The sequence below is a fragment of the Cricetulus griseus genome, chromosome 7 (genome assembly GCF_003668045.3).
Source record: "Cricetulus griseus strain 17A/GY chromosome 7, alternate assembly CriGri-PICRH-1.0, whole genome shotgun sequence".
Classification (NCBI taxonomy): Eukaryota; Metazoa; Chordata; class Mammalia; order Rodentia; family Cricetidae; genus Cricetulus; species Cricetulus griseus.
In genome coordinates, this window is record NC_048600.1 from 13,128,858 (window position 1) to 13,154,499 (window position 25,642).

The 25,642-nt window shown below is 48.3% G+C and overlaps 3 protein-coding genes across 8 annotated transcripts in view; 1 reads left to right on the forward strand and 2 right to left on the reverse strand.

Annotated features, from left to right (window-relative positions):
• Ift172 (intraflagellar transport 172) overlaps window positions 1-7,741 on the forward strand; it is a 40,013-nt gene extending 32,272 nt beyond the window's left edge. Inside the window, exons 31-48 of the mRNA XM_027424447.1 lie at window positions 11-104; window positions 243-307; window positions 684-864; window positions 1,083-1,192; window positions 1,286-1,415; window positions 3,719-3,817; window positions 3,975-4,084; window positions 4,202-4,265; window positions 4,458-4,544; window positions 4,802-4,918; window positions 5,485-5,595; window positions 5,766-5,885; window positions 6,211-6,306; window positions 6,501-6,560; window positions 6,646-6,744; window positions 6,992-7,145; window positions 7,317-7,408; window positions 7,592-7,741. Of these exons, the coding sequence (XP_027280248.1) occupies window positions 11-104; window positions 243-307; window positions 684-864; window positions 1,083-1,192; window positions 1,286-1,415; window positions 3,719-3,817; window positions 3,975-4,084; window positions 4,202-4,265; window positions 4,458-4,544; window positions 4,802-4,918; window positions 5,485-5,595; window positions 5,766-5,885; window positions 6,211-6,306; window positions 6,501-6,560; window positions 6,646-6,744; window positions 6,992-7,145; window positions 7,317-7,408; window positions 7,592-7,681 (1,879 nt within the window). The 3' untranslated portion in view covers window positions 7,682-7,741. The remainder of the gene's footprint in view (window positions 1-10; window positions 105-242; window positions 308-683; window positions 865-1,082; window positions 1,193-1,285; window positions 1,416-3,718; window positions 3,818-3,974; window positions 4,085-4,201; window positions 4,266-4,457; window positions 4,545-4,801; window positions 4,919-5,484; window positions 5,596-5,765; window positions 5,886-6,210; window positions 6,307-6,500; window positions 6,561-6,645; window positions 6,745-6,991; window positions 7,146-7,316; window positions 7,409-7,591) is intronic.
• A 75-nt stretch (window positions 7,742-7,816) lies between these two features.
• Window positions 7,817-9,378, reverse strand: LOC100773669 (keratinocyte-associated protein 3). Of its 5 annotated transcripts, none has more exons than XM_035447563.1 (6): window positions 8,942-9,378; window positions 8,800-8,859; window positions 8,467-8,673; window positions 8,241-8,375; window positions 8,025-8,137; window positions 7,817-7,922 (listed from the first exon to the last, which is right to left on the reverse strand). In XM_035447563.1, the coding sequence occupies exons 1-5, from the start codon at window positions 9,098-9,100 to the stop codon at window positions 8,030-8,032; spliced, it is 669 nt and encodes a 222-aa protein (XP_035303454.1). In that variant the 5' UTR covers window positions 9,101-9,378; the 3' UTR covers window positions 7,817-7,922; window positions 8,025-8,029. The 5 variants fall into 5 exon arrangements, with proteins under 5 accessions (XP_035303454.1, XP_035303453.1, XP_035303452.1 ...); XM_035447562.1 differs by having other exon boundaries at window positions 7,819-7,946; XM_035447561.1 differs by having other exon boundaries at window positions 7,819-8,137.
• A 125-nt stretch (window positions 9,379-9,503) lies between these two features.
• On the reverse strand, window positions 9,504-21,499 carry Nrbp1 (nuclear receptor binding protein 1). 2 transcript variants are annotated; one of them, XM_027424448.2, is made up of 18 exons: window positions 21,352-21,499; window positions 18,413-18,645; window positions 18,116-18,238; window positions 17,812-17,913; window positions 17,361-17,450; window positions 16,998-17,038; window positions 16,549-16,643; window positions 14,991-15,074; window positions 14,672-14,730; window positions 14,438-14,536; window positions 11,464-11,596; window positions 11,147-11,252; window positions 10,996-11,046; window positions 10,769-10,904; window positions 10,527-10,580; window positions 10,354-10,417; window positions 10,124-10,179; window positions 9,504-10,047 (listed from the first exon to the last, which is right to left on the reverse strand). In XM_027424448.2, the coding sequence occupies exons 2-18, from the start codon at window positions 18,620-18,622 to the stop codon at window positions 9,943-9,945; spliced, it is 1,608 nt and encodes a 535-aa protein (XP_027280249.1). In that variant the 5' UTR covers window positions 18,623-18,645; window positions 21,352-21,499; the 3' UTR covers window positions 9,504-9,942. The 2 variants fall into 2 exon arrangements, with proteins under 2 accessions (XP_027280249.1, XP_027280250.1); XM_027424449.2 differs by having other exon boundaries at window positions 18,413-18,623; window positions 21,352-21,487.
• Between the last annotated feature and the right edge of the window lie 4,143 nt (window positions 21,500-25,642).

Sequence of the window (25,642 nt, forward strand, 5' to 3'; positions counted from 1 at the left end):
TCCGTTTCAGCTCCTTTGAATTTGCCTTTGAACTTTCCCGGCTAGCCCTCAAGCATAAAACCCCAGAGATTCATCTCAGATACGCCATGTATCTGGAGGATGAGGTATGGATGTAATTTTGTCGTATTCCCCACCCACCCACCCACACATATCCCTAACCTCTATGACCAGTTCAATCCCGTCTCCTGATTGCCTGTGATACCAGGCTCCTTCTTACCATATTCGACTATCTTTTTGTTTAGGGTAAATTTGAAGAGGCTGAAGCCGAATTCATCAGAGCTGGCAAACCTAAAGAGGCGGTTCTCATGTGAGTTTCCCCATACGTTTTCTTCTGTTTATTTGTGGTATGGAAATACATGCCATAGCACTTGTGTGGAGGTCAGAAGACAACTTGCATGAGCTGGTCTTCTCTTTCTACCATGCGGGTTCTAGGATTTCAACTCAGGTCATCCTTTTTTGTGGCAAGCACCGTTACCCACTAAGCCATCTCCCCAGCCCCCAACTGCAGCTTCTTTATACTGCCCTGGGATAGGATAAAGATACTGCCTCAGGATCTTTCACGGTCATCTTTACTTTTAAACCAGTAGCCCCCCCCTCCCCCGTTATACGACTGTCTGTCTCCCACTATTAATTGAGGCTGCAGTCCTATACTCAACATCTTCCGTGTCCCCCATCTTGGGCAGGTTTGTCCACAACCAGGACTGGGAGGCAGCTCAGCGTGTGGCTGAGGCCCATGACCCTGACAGTGTTGCTGAGGTACTTGTAGGTCAGGCCCGGGGGGCCTTGGAGGAGAAGGACTTTCAGAAGGCAGAAGGATTGCTGCTTCGGGCCCAGAGACCAGGGCTGGCTCTCAATTATTATAAGGTGAGTCACTATATTTGGGCCACAGAGGGAGGATGAGATGATCAGAGGCCACAGATCCACACTGATTCCTGGTGCTGAAGAAGGCAGGAGAAAGGACAGGCAAGAGAAGGGAGAGGAGAAGGCTAACAAGTCAGGGACCAGGCCAGAGGAACCCATGTAGCAATAGGAAGCATCAGAGCCTCTACGTCTGCCCTTCTGATACCTGCCAATCTGAGCAGGAGGCTGGACTCTGGAGCGATGCCCTGCGGATCTGCAAGGACTATGTGCCTGGCCAGCTAGAGGCCCTACAAGAAGAGTATGAGCGAGAAGCCACCAAGAAGGGAGGCAGGTAAGAAGCCACGTGTCCCAGCAGTGTTGTGAGGACCTGGTGGATGGACCACACTGTCCCTCCCCAGTCCTGATGGTTATTCTCACCCCACAGAGGTGTGGAGGGACTTGTCGAGCAAGCACGGCAGTGGGAGCAGGCTGGAGAGCACAGCCGTGCAGTGGACTGCTATCTCAAAGTTCGAGACTCAGGAAGCAGTGGCCTGATGGAGAAGTGCTGGATGAAGGTGAGGCTCCAGTGTTCCTGGCCGATTCCCTTAGGGCCGTTCCCACTCAGCTGCCTTCACAGACTTTCATCTTAATCCTACTGTTACTTTATTCCAAGTAACAGATACCTACTGAGTGCTTGCTGTGCATCCCAGAGCCACATCTGAAGACTAGAAGGAACGTAAGACAGACAGACAGACGCCCCAGACAGACACAAGTTAGAAGGCTTAGTTACTGCCAAATCTGAGTCAAGACTGAGGCGTATGGAGCTCAGAGACATGAGCTCTCTGTGGGCTGGAACAGTCCAGAAGGTTCTCTGAGGAAGGAGGACTTGAGTGGGAGCTAGAAGAACAACTCCAGACCTGGGAGCGTAGGTGAAGGCCGTGACAGGGCGTAGGTGAAGGCCATGGCAAAGGCATGGCTCCTCCTCCAGCACCTCCACCTTTAGCAGACTGAGCCAACCCAATATTCTTCACAAAGCTGGAGACAAACTGTTAATCAGAGAAACAAAACTGATGTGCGTGTGGATATGGCTGAGATAAGAAACTGGCTCACACAGTTATTGAAGTGGGAAAACCCCAAGATCTGCTTGGAGATTGGCAAGTAGAAAGGCCAGGAAAGACAGTGCTGTAGTTCCTGTCTGAGGGCTGGCAGGCTGAAGACCCAAGTCAGCATTTCAGTTCCAGAGTGAGAGCAGGAGAAAGCCAGTGTCCCAGTTCAGACCACATTTGGGCAGGAAGAGTTTTCCTTTACTCGGGTAAAGTAAATCTTTTGTTCAGTTCAAGCTTTCAGCTGACTGGATGAAGCCATGTGCTTTAGGAAGGCCAATCTGCTTTACAATTTAAATGTTACCTCATTCAAGTGCATCCTACAGAAACCCCCAAGGCTCCTGTTTGAACAATGCCTACGTACTGTGTATCCCAGTCATCACACAAAACTAACTACAAGCCAACCCCATTTATTATCTTTGCAATTAAGCATGCATGTGTGGTTTAAATGGTGTAGCCTGGGGACAGGGAAATGTGGGATTGGGAGTCCTGAGGGGGTTACTGGCTCTCTAAATTAAACATTGTTGTGTTGTAGCCTGTGCAAAATGCCCTGAAGTTCTGGGTCCCAGAAGATAGAACAAAGGAAGGGGCTGGTGTCTGGTTGTGAGGTTTAATCAAGCTAAGCTAGTGATGTCCGCTGTTCACTAAAGCCTGTGCAGGGCTGTGCCTTCAGGGTGGTCACAGGACGGCTCTCTGGATGGGAAGAAATCATGCTTTAAGCAAGCCAGGGATGAGCAGGGGAATTAGTCTAGATGATAGATAAATGGAAATTAAAATCAGTGAGGATGTCCACACCCCAGTGGAAACAGAGAGTTAAACAGAGCTGTCAAAATCATCCTGACCAGCACTGTCTGCTGGAAACACTATGCAAGCTACAAATGTGTTGTTTCAGGTTTGTTTTTGTTTTTTTTAATTTATTTATTTATTATGTATACAACATTCTGCTTCCATGTGTATCTGCACACCAGAAGAGGGCACCAGATCTCATAATGGATGGCTGTGAGCCTCCATGTGGTTGCTGGGAATTGAACTCAGGACCTCTGGAAGAGCAGTCAGTGCTCTTAACCTCTGAGCCATCTCTCCAGCCCCAGTTGTTTCAGGTTTTTAGTACCTGCTTTTGAGTAAGGTAGAAAAAGAGAAAGAGAAAATTGAAAATAATTGCAGTACACCTAACTGAACCTTTAAATGTTTGGACTGGAGGGATGGCTCAGTGGCTAAGCAGCGGCTGCTCTTCTAGAGGGCCCAGTTTATGTTCCCATCACCCACGTGGCCACCCGCAACTATCTGGAACTCCAGTTCCAAAGAATCCAATGCCCTCTTCTAACCTCCATGGGCACTAGACACAGAAAAAATATGCAGGCAAAATACCCATACACATAATATAAAAATAAGCAAAATCTTCACAATACAGATATTTCAACATAATAATCATTTAACTTAATGTTATTGCTATTTGCCGATTTTTTTTTTTTTTGGTACTGTTTGGGTTCCCTGAAGTCTCATTTCAGTTTTCTTTACTACGATACCAGTAGTCAATCTGTGACAAAGAAAGTGCAGTGAGCTCATACAGCAAATGAGCTGTGCAGAGTGGCAGTGAGCCAAGTGGGACATACATAGGTTCACTGGTGGTCAGCCAGAACACCCACGGGCCAGGCTGAGCCTGGGAAGACAAGGAAGGATCACGAGAGAGTTGGAAGCTAGAGGAGGAAAACACGAAGGCCAAGAAGCCCTAGTAGACTCTTCTACCCACTTTCACCTTCTGTTCAACCATGCAGGCGGCTGAACTGTCTATCAAGTTTCTGCCTCCCCAGCGCAGTCTGGAAGTAGTTCGGGCTGTAGGTCCCCAGCTGATTGGAATTGGAAAGCACAGTGCTGTAAGTAGGTGCTGGGACCAACACAATGCCACAGACATGGGTGGAATGTGGCATCACCCTGATGCGCAGGTGTGGCAGTGTTCTGGGGAGAGGGAGTTCACCAAATGGGAGGCCACTGAGTCACATGGCTAGTGTTCACTCTTTTCCCACTGTGCAGGCTGCAGAACTCTATCTGAACCTGGACCTTGTCAAAGAAGCAATCGATGCTTTCATTGAGGGTGAAGAATGGAACAAGGCTAAGCGTGTGGCCAAAGAGTTAGACCCCCGGTAACTGCTAGGAGAGTTTCCTTTTAGTTCCTTTTATAAACACCAGGGGAAAGTTCTTATAGGAAGGGTGTGGTGTCGCAGGACCACGGATTTAGCAATCTTTGTACATCTTCCCAGGTATGAAGACTATGTGGACCAGCACTATAAGGAGTTCCTCAAGAACCAGGGCAAAGTGGATTCGGTAAGGCTCTTAAGAGTTAGGAGGCAGAATGTAGGAAGAGGCCAGAGGGTCTAACTAGATGGTTGAGCTCTCTTGCCTTGCTTGAGGCCCTAGGTTCAGTCCCCAGCACTACCAAGAGTAAAAGCCTAATTACTGAAGCAGTACTAGAGATCTCCCTTCTCTCAGCACACCTGTCTTTTTATTGCTCCACAGCTGGTGGGTGTGGACGTAGTAGCTGCTTTGGACCTGTATGTGGAGCAGGGTCAGTGGGATAAATGCATTGAAACAGCTACCAAGCAGGTACTGCTGTCCTTCCCACTCCCACTCATCTTCTCTTGATTCCTTACCTGCTTCTGAGCATCCCACCCTTCACTCCACCAATGCCCCATCTTCAAAGGCTCCTTCCCAATGAGCACCTGAGAGCAGTCTTCCACTCTCTGATTATCATCAGAGTCTCGAGTGCCCTTTGCCTCCTAAACACACCCATGGTCCCTTGTCACTGCCTGTTGTTGCTGATCCCAGCCTTGATCCCATGCTGTTCCTCCACTCCCAAACAGAACTACAAAATTCTGCACAAGTATGTGGCTTTGTATGCAACTCATCTGATCCGAGAAGGTGGCTATGCCCAGGCACTGGCCCTCTATGTGCAACATGGAGCCCCTGCTAACCCACAGGTACTAGCCTTTTGGGGATGAATATTTCCACTAAGGAATTCCTTCTTCATCCTTTAGAACCAACCACCCCCTTAAAGACTGTTTCAAAGACTCCTGTGCTGAGACAGACTCTCTGGAGGGTTTACCATTTGAAGAAACACCCAAGCAGCTGTCCATGTGTCCATGTGCTCTTAGTAAACACACATGGACCTATCTGTCCACGAGGAATCATAGGCACCCTTCAAGGGTCTTCACTGACTTCCTCCAGAACTGGCACCATTCTCCAATGAAGCATCCGTTTTCTACACTATTAGCCTGTTAATGTCGTGGCTGCATTCACATTTGTATAATTGCCCACACTCACTGAACAGTAGCTAACATGATGAGGTTTTTTGTTGGAGTTTTGTCTGTTTTCTGAGTCGGAATCTCATGTAGGCCAGGCCAGCCTGGAACTAGGAGCCTAGGATAACCTTGAAATCCTGGTCCTCCTGCCAAAATAGTTTGTGCCTCTTCTTCCTCCATCAATCTCTTAGCTCCTACATACACAATTCCCTCACTCAAGTCCCCTTCCCCCCCTCAACCTCTAGAACTTCAACATCTACAAAAGGATCTTCACTGACATGGTTAGTTCTCCTGGGACCAACAATGCCGAGGCCTACCATAGCTGGGCTGATCTTCGGGATGTCCTCTTCAACCTGGTAAGGAATGATCAACGGTGAAACAAAGGTTCTTTCTGCCCTAGTCTCTTTAGTTGACATAAACCTTAACTCTCTCAGTCCAAATGGCCAGCAATGACCGACCGATCTATGGCCCTCCTTGGCCCTCCTCTGACTCCAGCCTAGCTATGCTCTCCCCCACCCTTTTCTAGTGTGAAAACCTGGTGAAGTCCAGCGAAGCAAACTCGGCATCTCATGAGGAGTTTGAGACAATGCTGCTGATCGCTCATTACTATGCGACACGGTCTGCAGCCCAGAGTATCAAACAGCTGGTAAGATGCACCCAGAGGGACTCAGTACAGAGCCCTCGGTCACATAGATGCACCTTCAAACCTAGGAAGCCACACAAATCCAAGTTCTGGATCTTCGAGCTTAGACTCTTCGACCACCATGTTTCCCTTTGTGCGTCTCTTCTGTTAAATCAATCTTTAACAGAACTAATCTTTAAAGAACTAAGACCAGAATAGCCTGAGCTCTGAATGGTTCAAAACTGCTTGCTGGTTTTCTAGCTCTGTGGCTGCCTTAGTTACAGGCTCATTGGTCTGGTACCTCAGTCACCATAGGACCAGGATCATAAACTTTGCCTTTAACCCACAGGAAACCGTAGCTGCCAGGCTCTCTATCTCACTCCTGCGCCACACCCAGTTATTACCTGCAGACAAGGCCTTTTATGAAGCAGGCACTGCGGCAAAGGTGAGCTGGGTCAAGGGAAGGGTGGGGTTGGAGAACAAGGAAATCTAAAGTGGGCAGGAAGATGGAAACTGCCTGGAGCAAAGCTGTGAACGGGGCAGATGCTGAGGACACTCTGCCTCTTCCTGGAGTGTTCTCCCTAACACCCAGAGAAGCAGTATCCCACCTCACACCCATTTGCAACTTTTCTGTTATAGGAAGTTGGCTGGGAAAATATGGCTTTCATTTTCCTCAACCGATTTTTGGATCTGACTGATGTAAGTAGGGAAGCTGTGTCTAGAGATCAGGAGGCTTTGCCTGTCACCAGCTGTGCCTATCTCACGGTTGACTGCTCTGCTACAGGCAATCGAAGAAGGGACTCTGGATGCCCTTGACCACTCAGATTTCCAGGACACAGACATTCCCTTTGAGGTGCCACTCCCAGCCAAGCAGCACGTACCGGTAAGGTGTCACCAGTGGGTTGGCACTGAGAAGGGAGGATGGCTTTGAGATGCTATTTTTCAGTGACATCAGTCCCCACTATTACTCAGGGAAAGTAGAGGCAGTGACTAGGTCCTTCAAATCCAAGGTGGACTATTTATAGCTAAAAGCCAATATATAGGCTGAGGACTCAGAAAGGCCCTGTCCTCACCCCATCCCACCCCCAAGCCCCTAGCCACATGTGAAACTAGTGCTACCTCTCTTTCAGGAGGCCCAGAGAGAAGAGGTTCGAGACTGGGTGCTCACAGTCTCCATGGACCAGAGGCTGGAGCAGGTTCTGCCCCGGGATGAGCGTGGAGTCTATGAGGCTTCCCTAGTAGCAGCGAGCACTGGGGTTCGGGCACTGCCCTGCCTTATTACAGGTATAGAACCCCACATCACCCCAATCCCATGGCAATTAGAAAGGAGAAAAAAGCAGCGGCGTCAAAAATTCATTTCAGTGACAGGGACCACCCATTCCACTCTGCCCCAGGCCACTGTGCATCCTTTCCTTTCTCTTGCAAACTCCATCAACTGTTTATCTTCCACCACAGGTTACCCCATACTGAGGAACAAAATTGAATTTAAGCGGCCAGGGAAGGCTGCTAACAAAGACAACTGGAACAAGTTTCTTATGGCCATCAAGGTTAGAGAGGGGCAAAGTCCTAAAGGACAAGGGCAAAGAGAGCAGCTGGGAGTTGGGGGTACCACAAGTAGGGTTGTCCAGAAGGCCGGTACAGACCCTGAGCTGCTCCTCATGACATCAGGAGCCTAGTGGCCCCACGCTGGCTCTAGGCATTCCTCTCATGTTCTCCCCCTTTGCCCACAGACCTCCCACAGTCCAGTGTGCCAGGACGTGCTCAAATTCATCAGCCAGTGGTGCGGTGGGCTCCCCAGCACTGGCTTCTCTTTTCAGTGACTGCTGCAGCTAAGGCATTTGGCTCTGTCCCCCTTTAATTAAAGCTCTGTGAGTAGTTGAGACTGCCGCATTCTTTGATGAGCATCTCTCCACCACAGCACAGCACCCTTTACTCTAAAAGGAACTGCAATCAGGCAGAAGACAAAAACAAGTACTTTTATTACAATTATTCCTATCACCCTAGGGTCAGGGGCCCCTTTCGTAGTAGAAGACACCTGTGGATTGCACCTCAGAAGAGCACCTGCCCAATAAAGAAAGAGCCAACCTGCATCAGAGAGCAAGCAATGTAGCGAAAAGACTGGCCCCAGTCCCGAGAATGCATCCCACCCTAGGGCCTTTTTACCTGTCCTAAACCCAGGTTCTCTGTGAAGTCTGGAAATCCTGATGATAACGGAGTAGCTGCACATTTTCCTGTCTTTTACACTTAGGAGGTTCAAGTTCTGTCAGCTCCTCCAGCTGCAGGAGAGGGTGGATTCAGTAATGGGGCCTTAAATGGCAGACCAGCTCCTTCCAACATAACCAGGGTATGGAATGAACCCTTCCTGTTCCTCCTCCTTACCTGTCCCTGCAACCCTTCCTTCCTGCAGGGCCCAATTCCCCGTAGGGTTAGTGCAGCCACACAACAGTAACCAGAAAGAGTAGCCTCGGCTGCAGACATGAAGAAAGAGGGGATCCAGAGAGCCAAGGCTGTATCCTAAAACCAAAAAGTAACAAAGAGGACTAGGCCTTGGAATGGGGCCGGGGCACACAGGGCAACGTTTTGTGAACAGCAAGAATAAGCTCACATAAATCCTTGTGGGATCAAAGGAGCAGTCCGTGTGTCCAGGCCCCTGGTCCAGTGGTATAGAAGGATCCAGCAGTCCTGGATGGCAGTCAGCAATAAGGCGGCGGCCACCATTGGCAATAGTGAGCGACACGGCAAGGAGGAGGCCCATGGAGCAGGCAGCAGACAAAAGCAGGTTCACTAAAGCCAGCGTCAGCAGGGCCCAGTGCTAGTGGGGTAGAAGACCTCTGGGTGAGCAGTCTGGTTACACTTCCCGGTGACTCAAGACACTTAGTTTCTATTTGAGGCTCCTGCCCATTGGAAGTCAGAGCTGAGACACCTCCACCCCTCTCACCAGTCGTGGGCGAAGAAGGTTCCTGGATGCCAAGAGGGCCACAAGTCCCACGGAAACGCTCTGCGGAAGCAACAAGCCTATGGCTCACTGTCTCTGCACCCAGCCCACCCTGTCTGCCCGTCCATCCGCCCTCCACGCTCACCAGCAGCCCCGAGCCCACGGAGATGACATTGGCCGTGGTGTATTCCGGCGTGACCGCGCCACGGGGGTTGGCCACGTGCCGCAGGACAGTACCATGCAGCACAGCTCCCACCAGAAGGTTTACATGGCCCACCAGGATCAGCGCCAGGCCCACGCGCATCAGCCGCCTGGGCCCTCGGGCGGCGTCTGAAAAGTAGGGGGAGGGGCAGATATTAGCAGGGCGGGGCCACAGGGCCAGCCACAGCGCGTGGGACGCCGTGGAGCTACAGGTGAGGAAAGTGGTGCAACTTACCAAAGACGCAGAGGCGGCAGCACCTCATCGTAGGCCGCTCTGCCCCCGCCACCACCCGGCCGCCCTACCTGGGCCTGGCCTGGCTTCACCCGGCCGCCGACCTGAAACCCAGCTTCCGCGCCGCCGCAAGGCAGCTCCACCTGGGCCCGCCCCGCCCCCGCCCCGCCCCCGCCCGAGGCCCAGCCTCCAAGGGGCCGACCTACCTGGGCCCGGCCCGCCCCCACCTGGGCGGCTGTGCCACCCAACGAGCTGCAAAAATACCAAGCGACACTTTTAGCAAAAAGTAGACTTTATTACAGCAGCAACTGAGGCGATTCGAATGGCCCCCGGGGCCACCCCTGCAGCACCACCTTTCTCTCCCGCCCATCCTCCCCAGCGGGATTGTAGAACTCAGCTCCCCCAGAGCCTGTGGGCCTCCTGTCCACACAGGCAGGGCAGGAGCCAGCAGGTCAGCTACTAGCCCCAGCTAGAAGGTGGCTGCTGAGAAGGCCCAGGCCCACGTCTGTGCAAAACAAGTAAACAAAGTGCAGAGGGGAGGAGGGGGAGGAGGGGCAGGATGATGCTCAACCAGGGAGCCCCCAAAGCCCTCCTGAATAATAAGGGGGAGAAGGGGCGTCACAGGGTAATACTGACTGGGGAGGAAGGGACAGGAGGACTGCAGCATGTCCAGGGACAGCCACACTCAGATAGGGGCCTGGCTCAAGTGAGCTCTATGAGGAGACGGTGACAGCGGCTGAGTTGAGGGTGCTGTTCCTGGCAAAATTGAACTTGTTGAGGGTCTCCTCGAGCAGAGAAGTCAGGCGGCTCTGATCAGCCTGAGGAAGAAGCTCAGTGAGACAGGGCTGAGAGCTGGCAGGGAGGCAGCCAGGGCACAGAAGACAGGAACCTCACCTCACTAATGAAGCCCAGCTGCACCAGCTCAGCTGCCAAGTCCGGGATGTTCTCATCTGACAGAAAGATAGGAGGGGTGAATGAGTACAGTATGGGAGGCCGGGAGCCCGCCCTTCAGATCACCCAGTTTCAGAAGCTAAGACAGTCATGCTCTGTGAATCACTTTCCCTCTCCCTGACATGTCCCTTCAGGACAACGCCACCCTCCTGCAAAAGAAGGGAGACCCTCACTTGGCATCAGGTCACAGCTCAGGTGCCGGTTCAGTTTGTCCTCCAGCTTCAGCAGAAGGGTTAGCTAGAGAAAAGACACTCAGAGAATGAGGCTCCTCTCTGAACATGTCCTTCCACCCAGCCTGGTGCAACCCCACCCAGCCCCTCAAAGCCCCTCTTATCCCGAGGCTTACATGGTGTTTGACTCCCTCCTCCACTGATTCGATGTTGCACTGCATCAGCACCACCTGGGACAGGAAGAGAGGAAGGCCACTAGAGACCAGTCATGAAGCCACACCAACACCTGGAGCTTTCCCGCCCACAGAAGAACATGGTAGCCAGTGGGCATAAATTCACTCCAAACAGGACAGTGCCTTAGTTAAGTAAGACGTCTCTGCCCCCATGTCCAAAGACATAATCACACCACAGTCCCCACCTTTCGTGTCTCCACCTCAGCAGGCTCAGGAGTTGGAGTCTTGACAGAGGGGGGCACAACAGGTGATGTCACCTCCTCCTGCTGTGGCTGCTGAGGCCGAGGGAGCCCAAAGGCTGTCAGAGGGTAGATCCCATTCCTGGTGAGAGATGACAAAAGTCACACGGACTCTGTGAAAGCCTCAGGACACCTGCCCCTGCTTCCTCAGAGAAGCCCACCTCTTCTCTCACCTGACATCTTCAAGGAATTTGTCTAATTCCAGGGCTGGTGACTGAGAGTACCTGGAAGGAGGAGGAAGCAGCATGAGAATGGACCTTCTACAGAGGCTCAGTGTGGTGGTGACAATCTACCCCTTTCAGACCCTCCAAGCTAGTTACTCACAAAGTCTGAACTGGCTCTCGTCCTGGCCCTGCAGGGATCTCAGCTAGTACAGCACTGGTATCCATGTTTTTGGTGATCTCCTCCAGAGCGTTCTCCGGGATCATGTCTGTGGGTGTAATAGGTGGAACATCATGTAAAGACAGAATTGGTTCACACATTCACAAGAGGCTTAGACAGAGATAAAGAATTCCTTTGGTAAGAGAATAAAGATGCCATGTCAATGATAGAAGACCCAAGTTGGAAGAAAATCCTAGTATTCTTTGTTTAGCATGGATTTAGTCCTGGTACCAATTTCTAGGAGGGTCCAGGGAACTCACGTTGGTGTCCCACAATACAGTGAGCAGCAAGAAGTTTGAGTGAGGGCACTTCAAATAGTGCTGGGTGGAAAAGTAGTTCTCTGGCTGTTGGTCTTCGAGCAGGCTCAGACTGCAGGCACTTTTGAATAAACTCCTATAAGAGAACAAGAAACTGGAGCAGGCATCCGGCAAGCCTCTCACATTGTGTAACTTTCATTAGACTTAGGAAAATTTCTTGTGCATGCTTGGAAGTCAACATTTATTGGGAAAACTGTTATATCTCCTGAAAGGACTTCAAATATATATAGGGTAATGTACAAAATTATCATTCACTGTCTTTCTGACTTTTCTTTTTAGACTATTTGTTTTTCTGAGACAGGGTCTCATTAGATGGCTTAAGCTGGCCTAGAACTCACTATATAAGCCCAGGCTGGCTTTGAACTCATAATTCTCCCGTCTTGGTCTCTGAAGTGCTTGAGATTACAGGCATGAACCACCATGCCTGGCTTTCATTATTACTTTTGGGTTTTTTTGGGGTGGGGAGGGGTTCGAGGCAGGGTTTCTCTGTGGTTTTGGAGGCTGTCCTGGAACTAGTTTTTGTTGACCAGGCTAGTCTCAAACTCACAGAGATCTGCCTGCCTCTGCCTCCAGAGTGCTGGGATTAAAGGCTTACTTTTGTTTTTTTTTAAAAAATTATTTATTGTATATACAGGGTTCTATCTGCACGTATGCCTGAAGGGCAGAAGAGGGCACCAGGTCTCATTACAAATGGTTGTGAGCCACTATGTGATTGCTGGGAATTGAACTCGGGACCTCTGGAAGTCAGTGCTCTTAACTGCTGAGCCATCTCTCCAGCCCCTGATTATTACTTTTCTACTCTCTAACCACAATACTTTTTCTTTAATGCTGAAATTTAGTATTTTTTTCTTTTTTTTTTCTTTTCCTTTTTGGAGACAGGGTTTCTCTATGTAGCTTTGGAGCCTATCCTGGTGCTCTCTCTGTAGACCAGGCTGGCCTCAAACTCAGAGAGCTGCCTGCCTCTGCCTCCCGAGTGCTGGGATCAAAGGTGTGTGCCACCAACACCCAGCAAGACTTAGTATTTTTCTTTTCTTTCTTTTTTTTTTTTTTTTTTGCTCATTCATGGCCAACTTTTCTTGGATCTTTGCCAAATTTAGTTTTTCTCCCTTCCCAAACTTAGCAAACTATTAAAGTCAATAATATTCACCATATTTTTTTGTTTCTCAAAACTATTATTATGCCTGGTGTTGGTGGCTCACACCTTTAATCCCAGCACTGGGGAGGCAGAGGCAGGAGGTTCTCTGTGAGTTCGAAGCCAGCCTGATCTACAGAGCAAGTTCCAGGACAGCCTCTAAAGAAATACAGAGAAAGCCAGGTGTTGGTGGCGCACGCCTTTAATCCCAGCACTTGGGAGGCAGAGGCAGGCAGATCTCTGAGTTTGAGGCCAGCCTGGTCTCCAGAGCGAGTGCCAGGATAGGGTCCAAAGCTACACAGAGAAACCCTGTCTTGAAAATCCAAAGAAAGAAAGAAAGAAAGGGAGGGAGGGAGGGAGGGAGGGGGAGGGAGAGAGAGAGAGAGAGAGAGAGAGAGAGAGAGAGAGAGAGAGAAAGGAAGAAAGGAAAGAAAGGAAAGAAAGAAAGAAAGAAAGAAAGAAAGAAAGAAAGAAAGAAAGAAAGAAAGAAAGAAAGAAAGAAACAGAGAAACCCTGTCTGGAAAAACCAAAACAACAAAAAACTATTATTACAACTTCTTTTATCCACTACAATTCCTGAATTCACTGTATTTTCCATGCTTTCTCTAACTCCTTTTTTGCCTTTGATCAAATCCCATGGCAACATGCTTTCTTTCAGTTTTAAAAGCCAACAAAGTCACATACCTGATCTTTCACCCAACTGTCCATCCTAACGTGAACTAGAACCTGATTACACTCTGTTAACTCTTAGCTAGAGCTCTGCTTCTTTCTTGCTCTCCATTATTGTCTCTAGTTAACCATTCCTTCCTTGTTGTAGTAGGGTTTTCTGTTGGTGGTAGTGGGATTTTTTATTTGTTTATTTATTTGGGTCTGGGTTTTTTTTTGTTGTTGTTTTTTTAAAGATTTTATTTATTATGTATACAACATTCTGCTTCCATGTATATCTATACACCAGAAGAGGGCACCAGATCTCATAACAGATGGTTGTGAGCCACCATGTGGTTGCTGGGAATTGAACTCAGGACCTCTGGAAGAGCAGTCGGTGCTCTTAACCGCTGAGCCATCTCTCCAGCCCTTGGGTCTGGTTTTTAAGACACGGTTTCTCTGTGTGTAGTTCTGCTTGTCCTGGAACTCCCTTTGCTCCCAAGCTGGCCTTGAATGCACAGAGATCTGCCTGCTTCCCAAGTGCTGAGATTAAAGCCATGAGCCACCACTTCACCACTGCCCAGCTGGCTGTTTTGTTTTTGAGACAGGATCTAATGTAGCCCAGGCTGGCCTTGAATACTCTATGTAGAGGAGGATGACTTTGAACTCCTGATCCTACCTCCACCTTCCAAGTGCCGGGATTATAGGTGTCTGCCTCCCATGTCTGGCCTGAGTTAACTGTTCTTGTTCAGACTGTTCTGTCTCACTATCATGAATCTACCTGCTGATTCATAATTCCTTCATCCTTTACATCTTAACTCATTAAATATAAAATCCAAAATGACTGGCTTGATATTTAAATTTACTTTGGAAAGCCAAGAGTATTGTGTAAGAGTGTGTAGCAACTGACTGAGGTAACCATCAAATAAGCTCACTTCTATGTAGACATACTTAACTAGGAAACAATTATTAACTTCAATACTACCTATCTGAACCCCTTTACAGAAAAATTGTACAGTTTAGTCTTTTCTATTTTGATTTTATTCTTTTTCTCTTAGACTATATTCTCAAGAGGTACAATAAAAACCTGAAACATTTGAAAATCAGGTAAGGATGGACATTGGTCCCAATGACTCTTACCCTCTGTAGTGAGTCTTCTAATAGCTGGATGGCACTGCTGATGGCTTCCTGTGGCACATATGAGGACTCTCCATTGCCCTGAATCTCCAGTACTGCCATCTGCAGTGAGCAGAAACCCAGGGGAAAACAGATCTCAGAGACAAACCCAGTGTTCCCACAATCACTCCCAGCAAGCGCTCCCTTTCTGTGTTCAAATTTCATGTTTTCTCTTCTCCCTTCCCTCTATCTCCTCACCTCCAGAGCACACATGCCAAAGGAGTAGATGTCCACTGCTGTTGTCACATTAGTAACTTCTAGAGAAAACAGATGTCTGAGTAAGAAAGAGAACTGATTGGGGGTAAGAAGTGATCAGCATACTTTTATAATGTACACAAGTGCAGAAAGATGAAGTTTTGGTTGTATTATCCCTGTATCTCAGGTTATAAAGTATAAAACCAAGAACCTGGGGTGGCTCTATCAGGGAGGGAGTAGATAGAAGGGCACAATCTGTCTGAGGGACCTTAATTTTTTTAAAGCAGGATCTGAGACTGGGCAGGGGGGCAAGGCTATTCACCTCCATACTCTGGCGCAAAGAAGTGTAGGTTCTTCTGCTCTTCCCGGCAAGTCTTCACATGATTGTTGATAGTGTCAGGAGCCACTAGGAGTAGGAGACACCCACAGTCTGACCACCACCAAAGCATGATCTGACTCTTGAGAGAGGCTCCAAAAGCCATGTTTCTCCTGAAGTGTCCTTTCTAATACTCGATGGACACAAACCTACCACTCTCCCAGTGCTGAGCTATAGACTACATATGAACACCACCTATCTTCCCCCTTCTGCAGCCTATGGTCCCTAACTCAGGAACAACAAAGTCTACACTCTGTACAGACAGACACTGAGGCTTTAGGTTCATCAAGTAACACAGTCAAAGGAAAAACTTTCATTTGTGACTTGCTCATCTTTCCAATGCCCCAGATCTATCAAATCCATAGGCCATGAAAATGCTAGGTTTTATTTGATTCATCCGCCCTGCAATTAACATAAAAACACAGGCAGTCCTTCCTACTATAGGACAACTGGAGACCTCATGAACCTGGATAAGAAAGGCAAAGCAGCATTAATATACAACCAAGGAGCTAGCCTGTTCCTTACCCATCTGTGTTGATGGAAACTCAAAAAAATAATTCAATAGTGAACCAATACCCTGAAATCAGTTTCACCTTTAATCCACCAAAGCTTTAAACTCTTGTCTAAAACTTTATCCCTCAACATCAAACCTACCACAGGACTGAATGAGGAACCAGGGTCAGGCCCAAGCTGAACTCACTCTGATCGTAGCAATGACACAAGTCACAGAGAATCTAGGAGCACAGTATGATTTAGGGAGCCAGCCGGATGATGAAGGGGAATAGGACTAAGAGGAAGTATCCAGCCAAGCAGAATCCACAGGAAACAAGCAGGTTACAAAGGGGCAAGCAGGTGGAGGGCTGGCAGGGCAAAAGCTTAAGCAAGCATAATTAGGACAGGAAGCAGGGAACAGGCCTTGCTCCCACGACTGCATGCACTGGGCAGCCGCAGAGGGAGCAAAGGGAGCACAAACAGAGCCCCAAGTGGGGCAGAGGGAGCTCTCACCATTAGCAAAAATCCTATGAAAGACTGTTGGGAACAGAGCAGCCCGTAAGCGGGAGGGAGGAAAACAGAGAAAAGTTGTGAGCGATGGAGCAGCCAAGCCCCAGACAAATGGTAACAACACACAGACACGGCACACGGAAATGTCACTGCACACAAATACACAGCAAATGAAAGCACTCACAGCAGGCAGTCTGGAAACCTCTTTGGTAGGGTTTGGCCCAAAGGGCGCAAGTCAGACCTTATCTCCATCTCTTGCCCTTTCTCAGCCTCCTTTCAATTTCTCTGTATTAGTCCAAGTTTCTCTCCAAGAAGTATAAGACTGTATACCCTACCCCATCTCACTAATTGGTCTCTCCCTATAAATCACCTCTACTAAAAGCCTCTCTCTTATAACCAGCCCACACCTCAAAACTCACTGTTCTCCCTATGCCTTTGACCTTACCCCCATGGCTCCCAAATTCCCGAGGCTCCCCTGCCCAGAATCTCTCCCTCCCCTCACCAGAGCCAATCTTGATGAGTCCGTTGTGCTGGATGAAGATGGTGTCACAGGTCAGGTTCCCATGGATGATGGGAGGGTCACAGGAGTGCAGGTAGCTGTGGGGGCACTGGGCTGTTAGAGGGGCCACTAGGAAATTAAGGGCAGGGGGACCCCAAGGGTTAAGAGGAGCAAGGGCCAGGTCTCATCCTGGTCACCATAATGATAATCCCTGTACTCTGAATCTATTGAGCCAGGTGACTTAAATAGGATAAGCAGGAGGAGAATGAGGGAGGGTTACTCTAGTGGTTAGGACTTTAGGAGTACCCCATAAGAGGCGGGGCTAATCTTGTCAGCACATGACTCAAAGAAACTGGGGAGAGGCAGACTAGAAAAGCAGAGTAGTGCCTTGCAGTCTGTTTAAGAAAATAAATCAGGAGAGACTGGGGAAAAACTAACCAGATATTACTTACCTTAGGGCAGATAGGATCTGTGTGCACCAGCGTTTCCAAGCCTAGAAAAGAGTTTGGTCCAAGGATCAGCAGTAATATTCTCTCTCTCTCCTCCTTTCTTCTCCCCTCTCCACCACCCTCCTTCTCCAGGGTCTCACTATATCACCTTAGCTGTCCTGAAACTATGAAGATCACACTGGCCTCGAGCTCAAGAGACCTATCTGCCTCTGCCTCTGGAACCAAAGGCATGTGCCACCACACCTAGCAATACTTTGCTCTCTCAGCCTTCCCACTAATCCATCCCTCCCTAATTAGCTACATAATTACCTCCATCTTTTTAAATCCCTAAACCAGCCTAAAACTATGTCTAGCATCTCTGCATACCTTTTCATTCATAGTCTTGTGGTTCTTTTTGGTCTTCTTCAGAAACTGCTTAAGGCTTCCAGATGACATGTATTCTGTGATGAAAATCACCTAGGGAAACAAAGCACTTCCTGTTAAGGCTTTAATATAGACATTATCTCTCACTTGGTGACATTTACACCAGATACATAGTTAACTTTGTATACATGTGTTCAACTTTTCTTTATTATCACTTTCTTAGGCTTAACAGCATACTGAAAATACAGAAGCAAGCAAATGTTCACTCATTTCTCCCCATCTTTAGCTGGAAAATGCTAGAGATGGCAGATGAAGCCCTACTCTCCTTGTCACAGCTGTGTATTTCAGTTCTTGTCTCAAAATTACCTCATTTTAACCTCTGAATGTAAAATTGACAGTAAATGAAATTGCTTTCTAGCAAAGAGTTCAGGAAATACTAGGCAAAAAATCTTACCCGGGCTTTATTCTCTTTAACATCAGCCCAATACTTGTGAAACTTAACGATGTTAAGATGTTCCAATTGAATGAGATTATCAAACACTGCACGGACCTTTTCCTGGGGCAAGAGAGACAGAGACAAAAGTTCACAAATCACTGTAGTATATGAAAGCCATTCCCTACCCCTCCCCACAGATGATCTAACCATGAAGGCTCTCCTCACAGATGATCTAACCATGAAGGCTCTCCTCACAGTCACTTTCCCAACAACAACAGTTGTTTAAATACTGGTTCCAATGCCCCCAGGCCTCATTACCTACCTCCTGCAGTTTGTAGTTCTTGCGTTCAGAGAACTGTACCTCATTCCACACAACCTCCACACCTTCCTCTGTATCCATGGCCAGGTATGCACTGTCAATACCTGGTACATTACGCTGATTCACCTGAGAAGCAATTCAAATAGAATTAAGTCACCTCACCAACCGGCCATTCTAGTATTCCATATGAGCATCTTCCAACTCCACCCTACTCAAGTCTGGTCTGCTCCTTTGTACAGCTACTCTAGTTCTCACTGCTTACAACTTACTCTCCAAAGAATGCCATCACCATCACCTTACCTCTTCTCTCCTCTTCTGCCAGCGTCCACAGGGGGACTCTTCCAAGATCTCAGACTCATCTTCACTTTCTTCTTCCTCCTCGGGGGAAGCAGCTGAGGTTGTAGAGGTCACAGGAGGCGACACTGAAGTCAGGCCAGGAGCCGAAGAGGAGGATTCTACCTTTGGGTCTGAGCCACTGCTGACTACTGTTTGGGATTCCCCTTCCGACATGCTGGAATGAACGAACACTCAGCCTGAATTGGTTGGGCAAAGACAGGAGAAGATGGGTCAAAAACAGACCTTTAAAATTTAATAGTCTTAGCTGGGCGGTGGTGGAACACACTTTTAATCCCAGCATTCGGGAGGCAGAGGCCGGTAGATCTACAGAGTAAGTTCCAGAACAGCCTCCAAAGCCAAAGAGAAACCCTGGGGGGGGGGAGATTTAATAGTCTTAATTAACTTCATCTTCAGATTCAAAAATACATCTCCCTTCTTTCCTTTAAATCTAAAATCAGGATTACTCCTACCTAAATATCAAAGTGCAAATGAATCTCCTGCTTCTGGAGAAGAGGAGTTACCTTAGCTGAAAACCACCCAGAAGTGACAAACACAAGGCTAATGACAATATAATCCACTTTGGTCAAACCCAAATACACAATAAGATCTGGTTCCCCATTCCTTCTCAGCAAATAGTGATGTAATTAATATAGTTCCTATTGACTCTCCATGTGCTTCAGTTTTCACTGTGCTCAAAAAATGAGAGTATACAGATTACTGAGAACAGATGACTCTAAACTGTTCCACCGAAACAGCCCTATGGGCAGGCCTATACCACCCTTAGCCCACTAGCTGAAATAATTTATCCTCCGTAGAACCAACAGTGACATTATCCATCCTTCCCACAGATGGAAGCTGCCTTTGGGCCAGGTGACTGGCAGGAGTGACTTCCATCCCTAATGGCCTCACCTTCCTTATGATGTGTGACTGTGGCAAATGGGTATTGCTTAATAGCATTTTTTTTTCATTTACTCACTGGAATGTTTAGTTAACATTTGTAGATTATTGTAGGTCACACACTGGATGGGTGCTTGAGATACATCAGTGAATTAAAATTAAATGAAATGCCTGCACTTAATTAGCACAAATTGGGGGGAAAAAAATCAAAGACCTTAAGTTTCCAGCTTCCCTCTTATTCACACTGCTCAAAGGCTCTGACTTTTCCACTCTCTGAAGCATCTGATACCAGTTATTCCTTCAGGTTACAAATAATTTAAGCCAAAGCTTTCAAAGGAAAAGTGATAAACCATAACATTTCTATGGGGCAGAGTTGCTTGAAGAAAAACCTAAGTTTTTCATTAACCCATGAAATAAAACAATAGGACAACCAAACAAACAAAGGTTGTAAAGGAACTACAATCTGTGTGTGCTTAGGCTCAAAGGAATACTGTCTAGTAAGAAGGTGATATCTCTGGAAAGTAAACTTGTACTCCAAAGTCAGCTCAGAATACCAGAAACCTGCAATCAACACCAATGCGACCATATGCTTCTCTCTGATGCCCCTTTCTGTACATCTCTCCCCAATCTATATTGTTTAAACAACGTTCTAGTAAACTCAGAGCAACACAGGAAAAATATTTAGTAGGCTATTTCCCCGATTTAATTTCCAAGAAAAGCCCTTGCCTACCCTAGAAATTCGTCTCAGTCTGCCAAGAAAGCGTTTGTCTTAGTAATCTAACAAAAAAAAAAAAAAAAAGATGAGTTAGGCTAAGAAAATAGTAGTCTGTTTCAATTAGTTCCTATAGCAGCCACGTTCACTCGATGTGCCTAAAATCTGAACTGCTAAATTAAATTTCTAGCGGGATTACAACAGAAGATACGAGTAGAATGTCAATATAGGAAGCTGCAGCCTATGGAATCTAAAACTACTGGTCCAAGGACATAGACAGCCACTTCACAGTTAGATCACTCGAGGAGAAGACTGTCATCAGAACCGGAAGGTACACGCTTGTGTCTTCCCGCCCCCGGCATGTCCCAGTGGGGTAAAATGAGAGCAGTGCCTAAAGATCTCCAAGCAGTCCCACAACGGAAGCAGAAACTTCTGCAACTCTGGGGGTTCTGCCTCGGGGCTGCTGGCAGGTTAAACAGGAATCACATGTGGAAAGGCTCATTTACATCGGTGAGGGCCGTCTCTTCGCAGCCTCTAGCTACCCCGAGGGCGCACAGTACATTCATTGCAGGGCGCTGCCTGTCATCTTGCAAAAGTTGTTCTCCCGGCTTCCATTACTAGTTGAGAGCCCGGTACGCGTCACCCCACAGAGCTCGCAGCCACAGGCCGCTCTGAGGAAACCCCAAAAGCCTCTGAGACCGGCAGAACTGCACAGTCGGAGAGGAAGCAAGCTCAGGGGAACGAGGTTCTAGCATCTCCACACTCCAACAGGTCGCCAGGCCAGAATCGGGAAGGAAGCGGCGGCGGGCGCCGAGTGTCCCACCAGACAGGCGTCTGAGCACCACAGCCACCTCATCAAAAGCCGGCCCCGCCGCGCCGTCAGGCCGCAGGCCACGCCCCCGCGCTCGGCGCCCCGCCCCGCGAGCAAGCCGGGCCCAGACGCTGCGCTTCCTTCCGCAGGCCCTCCGGCCCGGGCACCCGCCCCGCCCCCGCCCGCGCCGCCTGCCCCGCCTCTCGCGGCCAGAGTTCCAAGAGAACGCCGGGGCCCCCGACCCGCGCCCGCAGAATTCCGGGCCGCCGCGGCCACGCCGGAGACACCAGGAGGGCGGGCGGCGCCCTGGGGCCAAGGTGGCCCCTCAGCTGCGACGGGCCGGGCCGGGTCGGGCCTGACTCCCGAGGGAGCAGGGCCGCCCGGCAGCACCTGCCGGCCGCGGCCCACCAGCCCGCGACTCGGGGCGATTCCGCCGCCCTCCCGCGAGCCCCTCCCTCCAGGGCCTCCTTCTCCGGCGCTCACCTCCCGACTCCGCGCCCGCAGCCTGCGCTTCAGCTCCAGCTCGGGTTCCGGGGCCTCGGATAGCAGCGACTCCCTCACAGCTGCGCTCCGCAGCGCAACCGAACTGCGGGCCCCGCCCTCGCGGCGTCCGGACCAACAGATGGGCGGTGCCGCAGCGCCGCCAGGTTTCCATTGGACAGGGCGGCGGGGGGCGGTTCCCGCAGACGGGCGCTCTCCGGGCAGCGTCCTGCCGGGTCTCCTCCCCTTGTGGGGCTCTGGCGGACAGCTTGCCAGCGTTGTGTTCTTGTCTCCCTGTCCACCCTCCGCCCAGTCGAGGTGCCCCAAGTAATTCTGCCGGACGAAAGCAAGGCCTTCTCCCTCTTCTCGAAAGCGCCATGACAGTCCTAATCCTCCGAAAAGACAAAAGGAACGAAAAACGCAGCCTCAACCCAGGGGACGAGCCCTCCCACGTTCCCCATTTGGGAAGGAGACAGTGCTCTGGGCACCAGTTTTTCAGAAAGCTTTTTGTTGTTTTTAATCGCTTAACATGAACAGAAATAGTTGCTGATTTGCATAACACTATTTACGCAAACACACCTGATTTGACCCTCACAAGGACGAACTCATTGAAATTATCCAGAGATAGTTAACGATTGCGAAAATGAAAAAAAAAAAAAAAAGTTACCCAAATTTAAGTTGATGTGAGCCGAATGAAGAATCGGAAGTGAGAAGATTCATCAAAACTGTCCTTGAAAAGGTGTTTGGAAAGAATTTAGATTGGCTGCGAGTTAGTGTAAATAAAGTACAATAGACTCTGGGTAAGCCATTCATCTTGGAAGACTAAAGGCAGAATCTAAGGAACGGAAATCCATTCTGCCTTTATACATCTATTATCAGGGAAGGATGAATCATCTGATCTGAGAATGTCATAAAAACCAATTTCACCGGCCTTAAATGAACTAATTAATCCTACTCACAAGTTCAGAAGGAAATCCTGTAGAAATTCATTTTCTCATCTCTTCACTTTAAAAGACTGGTTTTAAAAACTAAATTATCTGGGTGGTGGTGGCACACGCTTTTAATCCCAGCACCTGTTAGGCAGAGGTAGGTGGATCTCTATGGCTTTGAAGCCAGCTTGATCTACAAAGTGAGTTTCTGGGACAGCCAGCACTGTTACACAGAGAAATTTGGACTCAAAAAACAAAAAAACAAAACAAACAAACAAAAAACTAAATTTGGCCGGGCATTGGTGGAGCATGCCTTAATCCCAGCACTCAGGAGGCAGAGGCAGGCAGATCTCTGTGAGTTTGAGACCAGCCTGGTCTACAGAGCCAGTGCCATGATAGGCTACACAGAGAAACCCTGTCTCAAAAAACAGAAACAAGCAAAGAAAAACCCCTAAATTTTCTCTGGGCTGTGGTGTGGTGGTGGTGCTCACCTTTAGTCCCAGCACTCAGGAGGCAGGCAGAGATCCTCCAAAACAGAGCTACAAGGAGAAATGCTGTCTCAAAACAAACAAACAAACAAACAAACAACTAAAACCAAAAAACTACAGTTTCAACAGGCCTGGCAGTGGATCTCTGTGAGTCTGAGGGCTAAACAGGGCTACACAGTGAGACCTGTATCAAAAATCAAACATTTTCTTCACTCAGCATAGTGGTGCGTGCACACCTATAATCCCATCATTCAGTAGGCTGATGTTATGAGTTCAAGGTCAGTCAGATCAATAGTGAGACCCTCTCACAGAATTCTGATGTGTTTTAGCAAACTGTTTGGATTAAGAGAGACTTGTACCTAAAGTGTAGAGCACACATTTGGAAATTTGTTTCTGTCTCAAGGGGAAGGATGCTCATCCTCTTTGGATTAAGCTTTTCTCCTCGTGGGCACCAAGGCAATTGCAACCCCTGAACCATGGCGAGCATTCATTAAGTATCTGTTCATGCTACTTCAGTTCCCCATTATTTTCTGTCAGCACTATCAACCTTTGCATTTCAACTAGCTATTTCAAATATGCATAGAGGATGCTTTGGCAACCTCATTTTCTTTTTCTTTTTCTTTTTTTTTTTTTTTTTTTTTTTTTTTTGGTTTTGGCTTTTCGAGGCAGGGTTTCTCCGTGGTTCTGAATGCTGTCCTGGAACTCAACCAGGCTGGCCTCAAACCCAACAGTAATCCGCCTGCCTCTGCCTCCTGAGTGCTGGGATTAAAGGCCACCACCACCAGGCCAGCAACCTCATTTTCAATCATTCTCTCATACTTAAGGTGGTCATTTGCTGCCTATATTTTTACCACTTCATTTAGGTTTCCTGCTTACAAAAGCAAAAGTACTTATTGTAAAACTCAGAAATTGACATGGAGAGTGGGCTCAGCAGTCAAGAGCACTTTCTGCTCTTGCAAATAACCTTAGTTCAGGTGCCAGCACCTACATGGCAACTCACAATTGTCTGTAACTCCAGTTCAAGAAAATTAGATACCTTCTTTTGGCCTCCATGGGTACCAGGCATGCACGTGCACACACCTACACACAGGCAATCTTAGCATAAAAATAAAACTTTTGAGCCAGGCATGGTGACGTTTGCCTTTAATCCCAGCACTTGGGAGGCAGAGGCAGATGGATCTATCTCTGTGAGTTCAAGGCCAGCCTGATGTATGAAGTGAGTTCCAGGACAAGCTCCAAAGCTACCCGAGAAACCCTGTCTCAACCCAAAGAGAAAGGAAGGGCCGGGCGGTGGTGGTGCATGCCTTTAATCCCAGCACTCGGGAGGCAGAGGCAGAGGCAGAGGCAGATGGATCTCTGTGAGTTCGAGACCAGCCTGGTCTAAAGAGCTAGTTCCAGATCAGCCTCCAAAGCCACAGAGAAACCCTGTTTCGGAAAACCAAAAATAAATAAATAAATAAATAAATAAATAAATAAATAAATAAATAAATAAATAAAATAAAATAAAGACCTGTGAGTTCGAGACCAGCCTGGTCTAAAGAGCTAGTTCCAGATCAGCCTCCAAAGCCACAGAGAAACCCTGTTTCGGAAAACCAAAAATAAATAAATAAATAAATAAAATAAATACCCTGGGTTCAAAGCCAGACAGTGGTGGCGCATGCCTGTAATCCCAGCACTGGGTAGAGGCAGCTGGATCTCAGTGAATTTGAGGCCATCCTGGTCCTCAGAGTAAGTTCCAGGACAACCAGAGCTGTTACACAGAGAAACCTTGTCGGGGGTGGGGAGAGTAGGGGAAAGACCCTGGGTTCAATTCCCAGCACAAAAGAAAAAGTTAATGTGTACAACACATTTGTTTGTTTCCTTTTTTTAAAGATTTTATTTTGTATACAATGTTCTGCCTACATGTATACCTGCAGGCCAGAAGAGGGCACCAGATCTCATTATAGATGGTTGTGAGCCACCATGTGGTTGCTGGGAATTGAACTCAGGACCTCTAAAAGAGCAGTTAGTGCTCTTAACCTCTGAGGCATCTCTCCAGCCCCTTTCTTTTTTAGACAGAGTCTCACCATGTAGTCCTGACTTGCTTGGTAGTCACCATGTAGACCAGGCTGACCTGGGACACTCAGTGATCTTCCTGCCCATTCCTCCCAAGAGCTAGGATGAAAGGTGTGTGTCACTAGGCCAAGGCAGGGCTTAAAATAACCGTTATCACACCTCAGTCTCCCAAGTGCAAGCGTAATAGGCCACTCCAGCTTCAACTTGATGTTTTGATATATGTACATATTGATCACCACAATTAAGGATTAAGAGGTAAGACAGATTTCTGTTGTTCAAGGCCACCCTGACTACACAAAATTGATGCAGTGCTAAGAGAAATGGCTCACACAAAGATGATCTCAGCACTTGGTATCACACACCTTTAATCCCAGCACTAGAGAAGTATAAAGATTGGAGCCGGGTCTTTGGTAAGCTCAGTCTCAGCATTCGTTCTCCAGCCACACTGGGGATAGGAAATCATTGATGTCTCCAGCAACGCCGAGGAGGGCATAGCAGTCTGAGGTAATCTGAGGAGCAGTGAAGTCAGGAGCAGTTTAAGGATCACCCCTTTGGGCTGAGCTGAGGGAGAGGTGAAAGCTAGTGGCTGGCTGTTTTGCTTTTCTGATCTTTGGCTAGAAGCTTGAACCCCAATATTTGTTTCTGGTCATTTATTTTTCACTCAACAGTGTGTGTGAGTGTGTGAGTGAGTGAGTGAGTGAGAGAGAGAGAGAGAGAGAGTAGAGAGACTACTTAAAATCTCTCCTATAGGGTGGGTAGGGAGGCAGAGAGGATCTGGGAGGAGTTGGGGGAGGGGAAAGAATATGATCAAAATATATAAAA